The sequence below is a fragment of the Morone saxatilis genome, unplaced genomic scaffold (genome assembly GCF_004916995.1).
Source record: "Morone saxatilis isolate NCDOM2014 unplaced genomic scaffold, NCSU_SB_2.0 Contig16, whole genome shotgun sequence".
NCBI lineage: Eukaryota > Metazoa > Chordata > Actinopteri > Moronidae > Morone > Morone saxatilis.
In genome coordinates, this window is record NW_023339718.1 from 25363556 (window position 1) to 25378337 (window position 14782).

The 14782-nt window shown below is 39.1% G+C and overlaps 1 protein-coding gene across 1 annotated transcript; it reads right to left on the bottom strand.

Annotated features, from left to right (window-relative positions):
* Positions 1 to 216: 216 nt before the first annotated feature.
* Positions 217 to 7266, bottom strand: LOC118325993 (T-box transcription factor TBX2-like). Its single transcript, XM_035658877.1, has 7 exons — positions 6638 to 7266; positions 6277 to 6544; positions 5847 to 5993; positions 5673 to 5749; positions 3404 to 3507; positions 2830 to 3281; positions 217 to 1406 (listed from the first exon to the last, which is right to left on the bottom strand). Exons 1-7 carry the CDS (start codon positions 6979 to 6981, stop codon positions 1101 to 1103), a joined length of 1698 nt encoding a protein of 565 aa, XP_035514770.1. The 5' UTR covers positions 6982 to 7266; the 3' UTR covers positions 217 to 1100.
* Positions 7267 to 14782: the final 7516 nt, after the last annotated feature.

Below are 14782 nucleotides of genomic sequence, written 5' to 3' on the forward strand. Positions count from 1 at the left end.
ATTTTATTTAGCAAGTGAAAATGAAGACACAACTACATAGACATATATACTGTATGTATCGTATGTATGTATGTATGTAAGAGAAAGAAGGATGTTAGAGGCCCTGAAAATGTATCTAAAATCAGCTTTTTTTCGATACACTGTAGGGTCCTACATGAACACAAAATAATCTGCCAAAGTTAGAATAGTTTCGGTTCTTTCACACAAGAGATTTCTGTATTTCTGTTTTTGTCTGTGCTCCTCTCACTGATTTGAAGTGGGCGGGGCTCTGTTGCAAATAATGGGTTGTTGGTCACTTTCAATCTAATTTGATCAAATAAATATACCTTACAAAAGTTGTCTAATAACTTTTAACAGTTTCACTGTTAAAAAAGCATGGAACAATCTTCATATGGTTCAACGTTTTTGTTTTTAATGAGTAATTTACTTAGCTCTATTGTTATTTAATACGCCAAACTTAACTCAGAAATGTGTCAGTTAAATGTTTCTGGGTTCAAATGTGCCGTTAACTCAACATCTCTATAATCCACCAAGCAGCACCTAATTTCAATAAAATCACAACTTAAAGGTCCAGTGTGTAGTATTTAGTGGCATCTAGCGATGAAGTTGGATACAGCTCAGCCTTCCAGGTGTGTAGAAGAAACTACAGTGGCCACAAAACTCATGAATGCCAAAGGCCCTATCTAGAGCCAGTGTTTGGAACCACCATGTAGAAACATGGTGGTTCAACATGGAGGCCTCTGTAAAAGAGGACCTACTCCCTTTGTAGATATGAACAGCTCATTCTAAGACAACATATTCTATATTATATTCTGTTTCTGACAATAGATCCTCCTAAATGTTACACACTGGACCTTTAATATGTTGTTCATTTACATTGTACAAGTTACATTTGTCGGAATAAAATGCTCTTTGCACCACAGTGATTCAGTTAGCAATGTTGTCAATAAGATGCAGATCTATGAGACTTTACCAGTACATACGTTTAGTGTCATTCCCATGAGAAAACAGCCTTTAGACTCTGAACTGTAGGTGGGAAATGGGCAGACCACATGCAGGGACACTTAAGAGCAGCAGCAACTGCTTTCAAGTCAGTAATTTCACCCTGTTTGTGACTCGTCTTGACTGCAGTCAATGTCAGCTTCATCCACTGAGTTCTTCTGGTCTGTTTTGGGTGCCATTAGCAAATGAGGGGTCAGATATTTCAACCCATCATCACCACCCACAGGAGGAACAGATGAAGATATCATCGGAGAGGTGAAGTAGTCCCGGCTGTGGGTGCTTGCATAGGTTCTGAAACCCACTCGAGAGTGCCCCGGTGGGACGAGGTACTGGGCTGATGCTGCAGAGAAGGTGGAGTAGGGATAAAACAGAAATCCTCCAAAGTGTGAAAGGCTCACCAGGTCCTGTTAACAGGGGGAAAAAAGGCTGCAGTAGGTCATTTTTATAAAAATTACTTTTTGTCATATTTTCTTTAACTTTCTCCATATCCTGACAGTAGTACATGAGACAGATAATCTGTTAAACAATCAGGTTCCTCTGGCTCTTCCTAGTGCTCCTAATGGTATTTGTAAGAATCATGGAAACAACCAATCAGAGCCAAGAAAGATAGAAAGATGCTTTGGGTTGGAAGCTTGAAGATAGTTAGTTGATTGTCATTTCCAGCAACGGTATCAACTGTAAAATAACACTGATTCTTCTTCTTCTGATGACTTGATGTTTTCGAACAAACAAAAACAAAAACAGCAGAATATCATACAATTACCCAGATTTTTGTTTTTACAGTTTAGTTAGAAAAAAAACCAAAAACATTTCACAGAGTAAAATCCAGATTTTCAGGTAATTCATATTTAAATTACCTTGCAGCTGGGATTCGTATTATAATAACCATTGGCATTAAGTTGAGTACAATACGGTGGATTCTTGCAAACGCCATTAGGAGCACTGGGAGCCAGAGGAACCAGATTTTTTCACAGATTATGTCTCATGGACTACAGTATATAGTGAAAGTTTCAGCAAATAAATAAAAAAATAAATATATGTATTTTATATATAATATATATAAAGCTTTAAAATATTTAAGGTGTTTTACTTTATGCTACTTTCTACTTTAACTACATTAGAGGAAAATATTGTACTTTCCTCCACTAAATTTTGACAGTTGTAGTGACATTGCAAAAATAAAATAATACATCAAAAACAGTGATGAGTTTTTAAAATAGTTACTACTACACAGTATACTAAACAGACTGCAACTTTGGAAGATACCTCACACTAGCTTCAACTAAGCCTTTGATAGTATGTACTTGCAGTGTACTGGAGTGTTGTAGTTTTACTTTATAATGCAACTTCACTACATTACAGAGACAAATCTTTTATGTAACCTATTTGCACTTTTACTTTTTTACTTCTTTTACTTTTAAAATTGTTTATGAAGTAGTTAATGGTGAGTTGAAATTAACACCATGTCGACTGGCTACAGAATAACACATTATTAAGCATCAGTTTTAATAATAATCCATTATTATAATATATATATATATATAATATATACAACAACAACCCAAATAAAACACTTCCAGGGACCATTGTCTTGTATAATGACTTCTTTAACTTTTGGTACTTTAAGTATATTTTTTTTCTTTGCTTAAACTTAAGTTAATTTTGAATGCAGGATTTGTTATTGTATTGGGGTATTTTTATAGAGTAGTATGATCCAAATTGTTCTTTCAGCACTGGTTACAACAACTTATGATGAGTCACTCTCCCAGTAATAATGAAGTGTAAGAATTATGCGTTTCGACAAAGCTTTGTTGGTCGTGTGTGTACCTGTACCAGCGGGTGCTGCTGAAAGTTGATGGGAAACCCCGGAGTCCCTGGAGCCCTGACAGTTGCTGCCATGTTCAGTCCACACAGCACTGTTCTGTCCACAGTGGCACAGCGGTTCCAGGTGTTCACCTGGGCTGAGGGGCGGAGGCCGTTGGGGATACTTGGATCCAGCAGATGTTTGTGTAATTCCGATGGATAAACGCAGCTGTGTGGGAAATCGCTGCATGATTTGCACAATTGTTCCTTCTCTGAGTCTTGTGGCTCACAGCGACCCGCTCCATCAGTTAAGTGGCTAAGTCTAATCTGTCTGTGTGTCCCAGCTGGAGTCTGTGCTGTCCTTTCTGTTAAGGAAACCGTTGGCTCTGTTTCGGATTCTCGGTGGGTTTTGTGCACCTCTTGTCCAGGATTGTCCTCAGCATTGTCATCTTTGTCACTGTCACTTTCACGAGCATCTAAGAAGGAAGAATTGATAAACAAGAAAGTCCTTTTTGGATTAATGTTTGTAGACTCACAGAATGTTACATATTGACAAAATGAGGATTATACAGATGTGTGAAAAACACATTAACTGTACCTGAAGATTTGAAATTGTCTGAATATTGTGCAGATGAATCTTTAGGATGTTCAGATTCAGTCATCCGCATCTCTTTAGACTTTTGTGATGAATGTTGTAGTTTCCTGATGGGACAAAAGAAGGGAAAGGAATTGACATTGACATTGAGTCATTTCGTTGAACAAAAAAAAAAAACAATCAATAATGACACACAATTATTTCAGAATCCTTCTGAATCAAATGGAAGTGGAACATTTTTGCTGCTTTGTCACCCTCTCCTTAACAAATGTTGAATGGAGTATTGTTTGTCTGTTCAGAGTTGACATCAGTAGAGTGGCTGTAAAATAAACCTGCTGGAAACAGCAGCATCATGCTGACTTTTACAGGCTTGGACAATGGGATTTTCTCTATGTGATGTTTAAGTTGATGTTTATGGTTATGGTGATGAAGTTTGAATTTGCACTAAGTTGGCTGCACCCCATAGCTTTGGAGACCGCTCTCTGTGGTTGCACAGCAGTGTAGTGCAGGCTATTTGCAGGTACATGGAGCAGCCAACCTGCCCTGTTGTTTATAGTCATGAATTAGGCTCATGTAGTAATATTTGCAAACTGCCACTTGACAAATAATGTTCATTTTATTATAGTCGCACACTATCTGCTGCAAATCAGCTGTTCCAAGAGATAGTTTGCAAATTACTGGCCCCTAGACTACTTCCAAGGGGAGAAAATAGTTCTTCATTTTTCATGTCTGGAGGGACTATGGGATAAGTATGGAAGCCCATTTCCACCAATGTGATAAAAAAAAAGGATTCATCATTATAATAAGAAACCTCAATATTTTGACTTTGTATCTATGAGATTCTGAGTCATTGTTTTAAGATTATTGTTTTTTGTCATATTGGTGAAATGGGCTTGCATAGATAAAGAATAGTTTGCTCAAAATGGATAGTTATGTGTCATCTGCCTGTGGCCCGGTATTGATTGCAAAACCGGCTCTTCTTCTGTGGCTAATATTAATTTCCTCATGACCCTTACTCTCTAAAGTCAAGCAGCAAAAGTTATGTGACAATGTACAAATACTGCTGGCTGAACTAAGTATGTCTTACATGTCCCTGTTTATAACACAAGACCTTTATCCTTTGCTGGACTACCCGCTTTAAAAAAAAAAACTGAACACTACACCACTGCTAAAACTGAGAGAAAAGGATATATGCAATGCATGCAGGCAATTCAGATAAGAATTGTTATTACAGCAGCTTCTGTCAACATAATGCTCAGGGTGAAAATACCCCAAATTATTCTGTAATTTAGTATTATTCTGTGGTTTCGTCAAAATAAAACAACGTTTTCCAGATATTTGAGTATATCTGAAACAACTGACAGAAATTTTGATAATCAGTTAATAGCTATGCTCTTTATTTGAGGACGTCACCCTGGTCTTAGGAAACTGTGGTAGTGTTTTGAGAGTCAATATTTTTAAGTCTGACTATTTTTAGTTCAGTAAATGATTCAGTATATTTCCTGCACAGAAGAAAAGGCTTAAAAAAACAGTCAGAGCTACATGTAGCTTAAAAATATAATATTTAACTGAATAAATAAAAAATATGATAAATCTGAATTATTTAGACAGACTTTTATTTGTGTGATTTACTCAAGCTCTGTAGAAGAATCATTTGGAAGTTTTCTTTACTGCTCTCTACTTCTACTCTTCTTCTTCCCTTCGTTTCAGAAGGAAATATAGTACTATTTTACTCTGCTACATTCATGTGATAGCTGTAGTTAGTATTTACTTTGCAAAGTAAAGTTTTTACACAAGAAACATTTACAATAAACTACCCAACAGTATTTAAATGAGCCAGCTGCAACCTTGATGCATTAGTACAAATAATCTATAATATAATGACTAACTCACATACTACACTACTACTACTACTACTACTACTAATAATAATAATAATAATAATAATAATAATAATAATAATATAAGGGGCCTTTCTGCATAATGTATACTTTTACTTTTTATACTTAGCAATTTGCAGGATGTTGCTTTTACCCAAGTAGAAGTTTGAGGTAAGAAATGATGTAATAAGGTAGGTTATATTTACATTTTTGCTTAATTAAATACTTCTTAATATTTATTCAATGACTGCAATCCGCACAGAAAAAGCACATGGAGCTGGATTATAATTAAGAAAAAAAAGGCCTCCACCGCTATAAAGCAAATCCGGCAACAAAACATTAAAGCTTTATTTTGTAATTAACTGGATGAATAACTTTAAGGAATAACTTGCCTTTTTTCCCGTCGTCCGTTGCCCGTGTCTCGGAATCCCTTCGCGAAAGGATTATTGTCTATTTTCAGCTGAGTGATCTGAAAATTGGCCCAATGGAGAGGTGATTTATAATAATATACTCAATCATAAATCTTTAAAAATGCCAGCAGTTGTGAGAGTGCAAGTTAGTTGTACCTTGTCGTTTTGGTAAGCTGTCACTGCGATGAACTCTGTCTCGGAGAAGACATATGTCCTAAAGGTGCTGTAAGGCAGCTTCAGGATGTCATTTGCCTTCACTATATGAAATCGTGGCTGGTATTTGTGCATCGAGTTGAGAATTGTCTGCAAATCAAAAATGTTAAAGTTAAAACCATATGTGGGGGAATAAAAAACGTGTATTTGTTTTGTTTTGGGGTTTTAAAGCGAAAACTAAACTAAACCATTACAGCAATAAATATATACTAAAATCATTTTAAATTCAACATAATTACTTTCTAAACAGCAAACCTACTATTTTGAAGTGTTTGAGACACACTCCTACTGCGCGCCTTAAACAGATTCATTTCTTGGTTATTAAAGCCTGAAGTTTGTAAAAACAATTACTCAAATTAAAATCCACACTTACAAATCCATGCTTATCCGATATGTTGTTGGTCAGTTTCAGTTTGTGGAAGTTGACCACTTTAGACATCCACTGCTCGCCTGTGGCCGGGCTATCCGGGTGGATGTACATGCGCCTGGGCATCTCCGGGTCCGCCTTTCCCGCCACCATCCAGCGGGAGTTATGAAACTTATACCTGCAGTCATCCGCCGTCACGATGTCCATCAGGAGAATGTATTTGGCTTTTCTGTCCATCCCGGTGCACCTGGCCTTGAGCGGTGGAAACATGCGCCTGCGGGGAGAAGAGATGGCGGCGTGAAGCATGCGCTCATTAAAACACAGTCGCACTTTCCATCCGTGCCTAATTATTACACATTTACTGTACCTCCCAGATTTTGTAATGACCATTTCAGTGCCGCATTTGTGGAACTGTCTCCAAAGGTCGCTGGCTTCCAGATAAACTTTCGGCTCATCCTCTGGCACTTCCCCTCCCTCCAGAATCTCGGGAGGCCTGCACAAAATCAGAGACTGTTCCGTTGGCGACGTGTGAATCATCGGTTCTGCGCTGCCATCCAAACTGGGATCTGATGATCCTCGGGAGGATAAAGCGATGGCTGAGAACAGCGAGGGTCCGGCCAAGATAGCCCCGTGACCGGCCACATCCCGGACTCCCGTTGGAAAGGCCTGCGGTACCTCGCCTGGGACGCACAGCCCCGAAAAGCTGCGCATGGTCTCCACAGGAAAAATCAACTTTTACGCACGACTGTGGTTGGATTACACTTTTACGCCACGTTGATACCTGTAGGGTAAACGTATCTGCATACTTTTAAAGTCACTAAACGCAATAAACACCGCAGCTTTATCACTAGTTTGGTTTTTCTCTGGATGTCTTGTCTTAGAATAATCCAACCTACTGTCCAGTGCGCTCTGATGCTTCCCAGCCTGTGTCCAAGCTGATTTGCTCCTTGACACGTTTGGACGCGGGATGACACCCAGCAGTGGGTGGAGTTTTCCTGGTATTGCACTAAAGTGCAGGAAAATGCTTCTTCAAGTTTCTTTACTGGCTGATGAAGCTGTTTTGGGGTTAAAACACCCACATAGAACACTTTATTACGGAAAAAGATAGCATCTCTTACTTTGTTCCCCTCAGTTTATATCAAGCTATATCAGACTCTTATGTGTGTTGACCCATCTGAGGGTCCCCCATAAACACCGTGATCATCACCATCATGAAATATAAGTGACAACCCAGCCTTCTGGTACACAGACACTGGCTTTCTGTCCTCCCACATCATTCCAGGGCCCTGTGGTTTGATTAGCTCCACTGATGTGGTCTCTCCTCCCATACAGCGCTGCACGCAGGGATTCAGCTCTATAGAGGGGCAGCCTCTGCCAGCGATTGTCCCCGGCTGGATTAGGCTCTGGGTTTGGTTACAGGCTTTTTATTGCTCAATGGTCCATGACAGCGAAGGAACGTCCCAGGGAAAACTTTCTGTGAGTGAGGGCGGCAGGTTCAGGATACGCATGTGCCACCCGTGATGTGCAGCACTGCGCGGGCTCAACATTATGTCAACATGAGGAGCTCAATATGAAAACCATAAAGTGTGAAGAAAGACTCACTCTACATTGTTTTAATACAACAAAGCAATCAATATTATTAAAATTAAAGGTTAACAATAAATGTTTTGAAATGTTAATCGGCCACAACAGTGATTCTCATATTCATGTTGCATTTAAGAACACATTACCACTATCCGATCAATTATTCCCATTATTCTCATATTTGAGTTTACATTAACACCACTTTCAGCTACAAAAAACAAAATCAAACAGTGTTTAAGCCTAGTTCACTGTTGACCTGGGCCACTTTAACTTGAGAAATATCCAAAAGTATTCTTAACTCAATGTCCACTGACTAGGTTTATTCACATGAGCTTCAGTATCTTGTGGCCTTTACTGGTTTTATGTATCTTCATCTGTTGATGAAGGTGTCAGGATGTGACTGAAAGCTCAGGGACAAATCTAGAAAGTGAAGCATGAGTTAAGATTCTTTTTGTTTTTTGGTCAAGGAAAAAATCCATTTCGCTCATTACATCATTTCACATACATTCCTTTTGCATGTTACATTACATTCACTATTGTAGCTGCTAAACTGCTAAAGTAGATATTTTTTTCAAGAATCCACAAGGGCCTAAATGAAACAACCAATCAGAGCCAAGGAAGATAGCTGACTGCTGAGTGTCATTCTCAGGGTGTCACATACAGACACTTTGGGTCCCTGGGAATGAGACTCACTAATCAACTTCAAGCTTCCAACCCAAAACGTCTTTCTGTCTTTCTCAGCTCTGATTGGTTGTTTGTGTTCAGGAGCCAGAGGAACCTCTCACAGATTATCTGTCTCATGAACTACTGTCAGGATATAGTGAAAGTTAAATTTTTATATAAATTACCTACTCAGTGTGTATTAAACAAACCATGCACCAGGCAAGAATGTCACTCTTGGAAGATTCCAAAAAATCCAGGATTATGTTAGGTTATTGTTTTTTTAGCATTCTCGTCTAGTATCTATTACATTCTCACTTTCCACAATATCCGCACATGGCAACTACTATTGGTCATTGTCAAACTGAAATTAAGGCTAAACTGCTAATCACTGCTTCATAAAGAATTTAAATATAGGATGTATTGGGACCTTAGAGAATACAGGCAGACTGATACACTGAAATAATAGGTGCAGACTACTAAACCTGGGTCACGTTGTTTTTCACATGTAACTTAATCAAAATCCAATTGGTCCACGTTCAAAATTATAAAGATGATCAGATTAAATTATTGATATTAGATCTGTTGTTGGTCCCCGGGTGCTGTACAGTGGCTGCCCACTGATCCTAGTACTTATGATGGGTTAAATGCAGAGGACAAATTTCACTATATGTTGTACTGTGTATGATTGTATATGACAATAAAGATGATTCTATTCTGTATGATATGAATGAAAGTTTAACTTGGAGAATGCAACCCCTGAAAGTAAAGTGCTGTGATCACCCTTAACAATATTTGTTTGCATTGGAGCTTAGAGATGCCATGTATACTGCCAACCCGGGTGTCTGAACTGGTAGTATTAACTTTTCACTTTTGTTGGCCAAATAACTCAACCTTTAAACCAAACACTATGTATTGACTCATAAAGTATGTTCACTTGATTTTAGTTAAAGGTATGTAAATAAGAATTATTGTGTTTTTGTTACCTTAGAATGAGCTGTTTTTATCTACAGCGGGAGCGGGTTGTTGTTGAACCGCCATTCTTCTACAGTAGCCCAGTACGGACAAACCAACACTGGCTCTAGATAGGGCTTTTTTTGCAAGTTTCGCAGCAACTGTAGTTTCTCCAACACACTTGGAAGGCTGCACTGTATTCAGGTGGTTCAAATGGTTGTAATCTGCAACTTCACCACTAGATGCCACTAAATCCTACACACTGGGCCATTAACAAACAAATATTCATATTAAAGGATCAGTTTGTTCTAAAGTAACTAAAACACAAGGGTTCTTAATTTCCGGATGATTATACTCTAATGAAAACATATCTATGAATATTATATTCCATTTCTGCCAATAGATCCTTCTAAATGTTACACATTGGATGATATCAATTGACCATCTTTGACAAAACAGTCAGGACTATCAAAGACGATAGTGTAATGACTTTAGTTTCCTTAGGAAATACAAGAGTTGCTGCCACTGTGCTTAAAGTTCAGTGTCAATGACTGTCCACTTATTTATAGCTTGTTACAACGTCTAAGTCATGTCCTTTGGTGAAACAATGGTAAGGGGTAACAGCAGTTTTTCTAAAAGCAACACACAGAGGCTTGTATTTCAGCAAGGACTTTGCTGTGAAATCAGGAAATACCTCACACCGGACCTTTTGTTACAGCTTCCCGACGGCTCTCTGATCAGATGCCTAAGTAAGCACACTTCTGATTCAGAGGTCATTCAAGATATGCGGTGGGTGGCAGAGCTGTTGATGACCCAATCTTTTTCTGGCAGAGAAGCAGGGGAAAACCCTGCCTGTCCGTCAGCCAACTTCAAAGAGCCAGTCAGTAATCTGAAACAGGCCCGAGAATGATGGCAAACAAGACGCCTGGCTGTTATTTGTGGGTTTGGCCCACAAGCTGCGTGTGAAACCTGTCACTGAGGATAAACCCGCAGATCTCCACTGGGTCACTGCCCAGTAACACATTCTCCCTAGTAAAACCTCTACATTACTGGATGGACCCTTTTGGATGTGGGGATATGGTCCATAAGGCAGAAGCAGCTTCAAGAGCTTGGAAAGGGAACCCAGAGGTACCATCTTTTTTATTCCATGGGTTCTTCTTCTTTGTCAAAACTTGGCGCCTACATTTTCCACAATGCAACTCAACCACCGATGATTTGGTTGGAGATTCAGGTGTATTATGCTAGTAGCAGCTGATGTAGCCTCAAGCAGAGATGGGGAGCAGGCTGATGGGAATGACATTAATTTGGAAGGTATTAGCTCATAAATCCAACTATTAGACAAATTCTACTACTCTACTCTTTTGATCACCAAAGTCAATGCATTTCATCTCAAGGGGAACATGAACGTCTGAACCAAATTTTATGGAAACCCATCTAATAGTTGTTGAGACAGTGAATAATTAAAAATGCCACCCTCTTGGTGGCGCTAAAAGAAAGAAAAGTCAGGGGATCATCAAAGTCAGTAGGATACACCTTTTACAAAATGTCATGCCCATCTATCCAACATTGATTGATATGTTTAAGAATGGAATAAAGTGGGCAACCGGTCAACCAACAGACCAACATGACCATCCCTATTCATCCAGGAATAAAAAAAATGCTTCCTAAAGAAGTGAGGCAGAGTGTATGCAAATAGCCGAATGTTTTTAGATTTTAGTCAGGAGGTGTAAGGTAAGTCCAACGTCGTTAGGTTGATCAATTTCTAAAATGTGGAATTCACTTAAATCTACATAATGTAAATACATGGTATCCAACATGTTCTCATACCAGGTCATCAAACACCGCCGCTGCTTTGTCAAATCCCTTGGCGTTATGGCGGTAGCCTTTGGCATCTGTATGAGATGCCTTTTTATCATGTCATTAACATTGTAAAATGGTTGTAGTTTGGTTAGGTTTAAGCAACAAAACTACATGGCTAGGTTTAGGAAAAGATCAAGATTTTGGTTCAAATATGTACATTGTGCGATGTCACATTGCCATTACAGTAGCAGCAAGTCACATAATGGAAGTTACATTTGTTATGTTATGTAACTTAAAACTAAGTGTAAACGTTAACTCTTGGTTTCACACAGGACATGAACCCAAGGTCTCCTGGGTGAAAGTTTGAACTACAACAGCTACAGAGATACCACGTGGAGAACTGTGAATCCTACTGACTTTGATTAACCCTGCTGAAATATGCCAACAACTATTAGATGGATTGCCATGAAATTTGCAACAGATATTAACGGTCCCTAGGGCAAACAGGTTTGGTGATCTTCTGAATACATTTTCACTTGTGCTGTGAATATCTCAACATCTACCATATGGATAGGTACAGAATTTGGCACAGATATTAATGCTACCAACAGAATGTGTCCTGCTGACTTTGGTGATCCACTGACATTTTCTCTGGCACCACCATGAGGTTGACTGTTTTGCTCTTTATTGAAATATCTTGACATCTACACAAGGGTTTGCTGTGAAATTTGGTACATACATTCATGTTCCCCAGAGGATGAATTCTTTTGACCTTGATCTCATGACTATAGTGCCAACTTATACAGTACTTTTGTTTGTGACCAAATACCTGATCCACAGCTGTACTTTATGTTTAGTACTAATTAGCAAATGCATGCTAAGACGTTAAACCAGCACAGTGAACATGGTAAATATTACACCTGCTAAACATCAACATGCTAGAATTATCATTGTATGCATGTATGCTGATGTGAGCATTTAGCTCAAGTACAGCCTCACAGTTAGTTAGTCTTGTTTTGCTGATGTATGGTTCCAGTGAATATACATTTTTGGTTGATGAAAATGATCCCAGTCATCCCAGTCAATATGTGTGGAATCTGGAATCAGCCAAACCTATTTTGACATCACAATTACCTTTTAGTCAAAATGCCACCAATTCAGTGTCAAACCAACTGTGAAATATGGTCACAATCTCCCCTTCTGTTCCTGAGTTATGGTGTTGAATAACGGTCCAAAAAGTAATTTTCCAAGACGTTATGATGTTTCAGTGAAGTTGACCTTTGACCTTTTAGATGTCATCACTTTTTTGTTGTATCCTATTAAACATCTGTATGAAATTTTCTCATAATGGACGCATCAGTTTAGATAAAAAACTTTAGCTAATGTTTCAGTCCATCAGGAAATAGGAGCTAATGTGTTATGGTGTGCAGCTTCATCAGCTGCAGCATCATGTATAATTTATTCAGTTTCTTCGACAAGAAAGTTAATTTGCAATCCAAAACATCTCTGATCATTTTTCCGCAGACTTTTTGTCCTCTGACTGGAAATCTTCTCCACAGCCAGGGTCATTGGACAGTTTCCAAACCGCTCTGGCCGCGCTGTCTCCCTAACACCTCTCATGTTTGGACAGTTGAACGTTGATGAATGGCCTAATGGTAACAGGTTAGTGCGAGTGAACATAGTTGGGCTTCGGAGGTGGGAGGAATGTAGTTTAACAGCAGAGCAGAGGTGCTGAAAGAGACGGGGCCTGAATTGACATCAAACACACACACACACACAGCAGCCACATGTCTCAAGGTGGGGCAGACTGGAAGACGAGCCATGAGAAAGTGAAATGTATCCAGTCACCATCAGACTGCAGTGTGTTGGATCATAACTGCCTTCTCACTAAAATTGATTGTGATTGTGATTATACACTCATAAAAACATACCTATGAATATTATATTCCACTTCTGCCAATAAATTCTCCTAAATGTTATACACTGGACCTTTAAAGGCCAACTCTAACACAGCCCCAGTCTCTCAGGGTGCCCCCCAACGTTCTGTGCTTGTCCCCCTCATCTTCATCCTCTATGTGCCTCACTTTGGTCATATCATACCCCACCATGCTCTATATTTCCACTGTTATTCCGACGATACCGCTCTACATCTCCACCAAATCCATCACTGCCTCCACTTACTCCACCCTTACAAACTGCCCCACAGAAATAAAATCATGGATGCAAGCTAACATCATTGGCTCAAAATCACTTATCAAATCCTTCTTCTCCCTATGTACTGCACTCAAAACCCATCTATTTAAATTAGCTTTTAATCTGTGATCTATCACCCCCTCCACCCTACTCTACATTTTATTCCTCCACCTGTTTTGATGTTCTTGTTTTTTTTTTTTTTTTTTAACTGATATAGCCATTGCTGTTTCTGACTTTTTGTTACCATGTAAAGTACCTTTGACTACCCTTTAAAGCGCTATATAAAATAAATGTATTATTATTATCACAGCTTGGCCCCCAACCAGTCATAGCTTGCCATCTTCCGCAGTCTGTGTGGTGTCATTGCAAAAGATGTCAATGATGTCCATATATATAATTATTAGTAGATGGCAATACAAAGAGCTGGCCCGTCGGTTATTACAATATTTTGGGCCTGCGGGGTCTGCTGGGCTAATCTGGCCCTGCTCTCAAGATCATGATTATGGAATGCATGTGGTGTTTTCTTTTCATTCAACATGATATATTTATCTCTTCCAGTGGCAGATAACAATGATTTCATCAATGTAAGTTACGTTCTGTGATTGCAAACACAAGCAGCCAGCGGTAGAGAACATGGAGGCCAGAGCCACAGCCCTCAGTACACTGTATGTCTATTTGAGCTGTGGGACATGATTCACACCAGCACGGTTCAGCCAGAAGTGTGTTTCAGAATTAAACTGTGTATGCTGACGTGTGCGGCAGCAGATAACCTTTGTGCTGCAGGGATGAGTGGGGGGTTTGAAGCTGAGGATTCACAAGGTGATGCTAAGCATTCCTCACATTTCCCAGCTCCTCAGATCCCCTGTGGAAGAAGTCAGAGACAGTTAAGACATATTTCCTCAGTAGAAACAACACTAACAACAGCAGGGTGTCATCTGAAGAATAAAATGTTGGAATAACAACCCACATTTTCCTGTCAGGAGGAAATACAGTACACTTAACAGCGGTGGCTCCCTGTTAGGAACCAGCACTGTCCTAAAAACAGAACAACTCAACAAAATAAGAAGCATAATGCTTGACATGTAAATAAAAAGGATGAAAAAACAAATATCCTATTTTCCTTTACCTTTATGGACAGTTAGAGATGAAGGTCAAAAGTTCAGAACTAAAACCTGTTAAATATAATATATGTTTGGAGTGTTAATGCAGTCTATCCTGTTCAATTACATGTGGTGGCAGATTACCTTTAAAGAAAGACCTACTGTATGCCTGATAGCACTGTCTGTGGTTCAGCCCCTGTAACAAAATAATTGTGTGTGTC

Excerpts from the sequence above, each read along its gene's own strand:
- LOC118325993 (XM_035658877.1), bottom strand. The coding sequence starts at position 6,981 with ATGCGCAGCTTTTCGGGGCTGTGCGTCCCAGGCGAGGTACCGCAGGCC. Across the intron at positions 5,994-6,276 it reads TATCGGATAAGCATGGATTT|ACAATTCTCAACTCGATGCA; the intron begins GTAAGTGTGGAT and ends TTTGATTTGCAG. Across the intron at positions 3,282-3,403 it reads AGACAATTTCAAATCTTCAG|ATGCTCGTGAAAGTGACAGT; the intron begins GTACAGTTAATG and ends CTTCCTTCTTAG.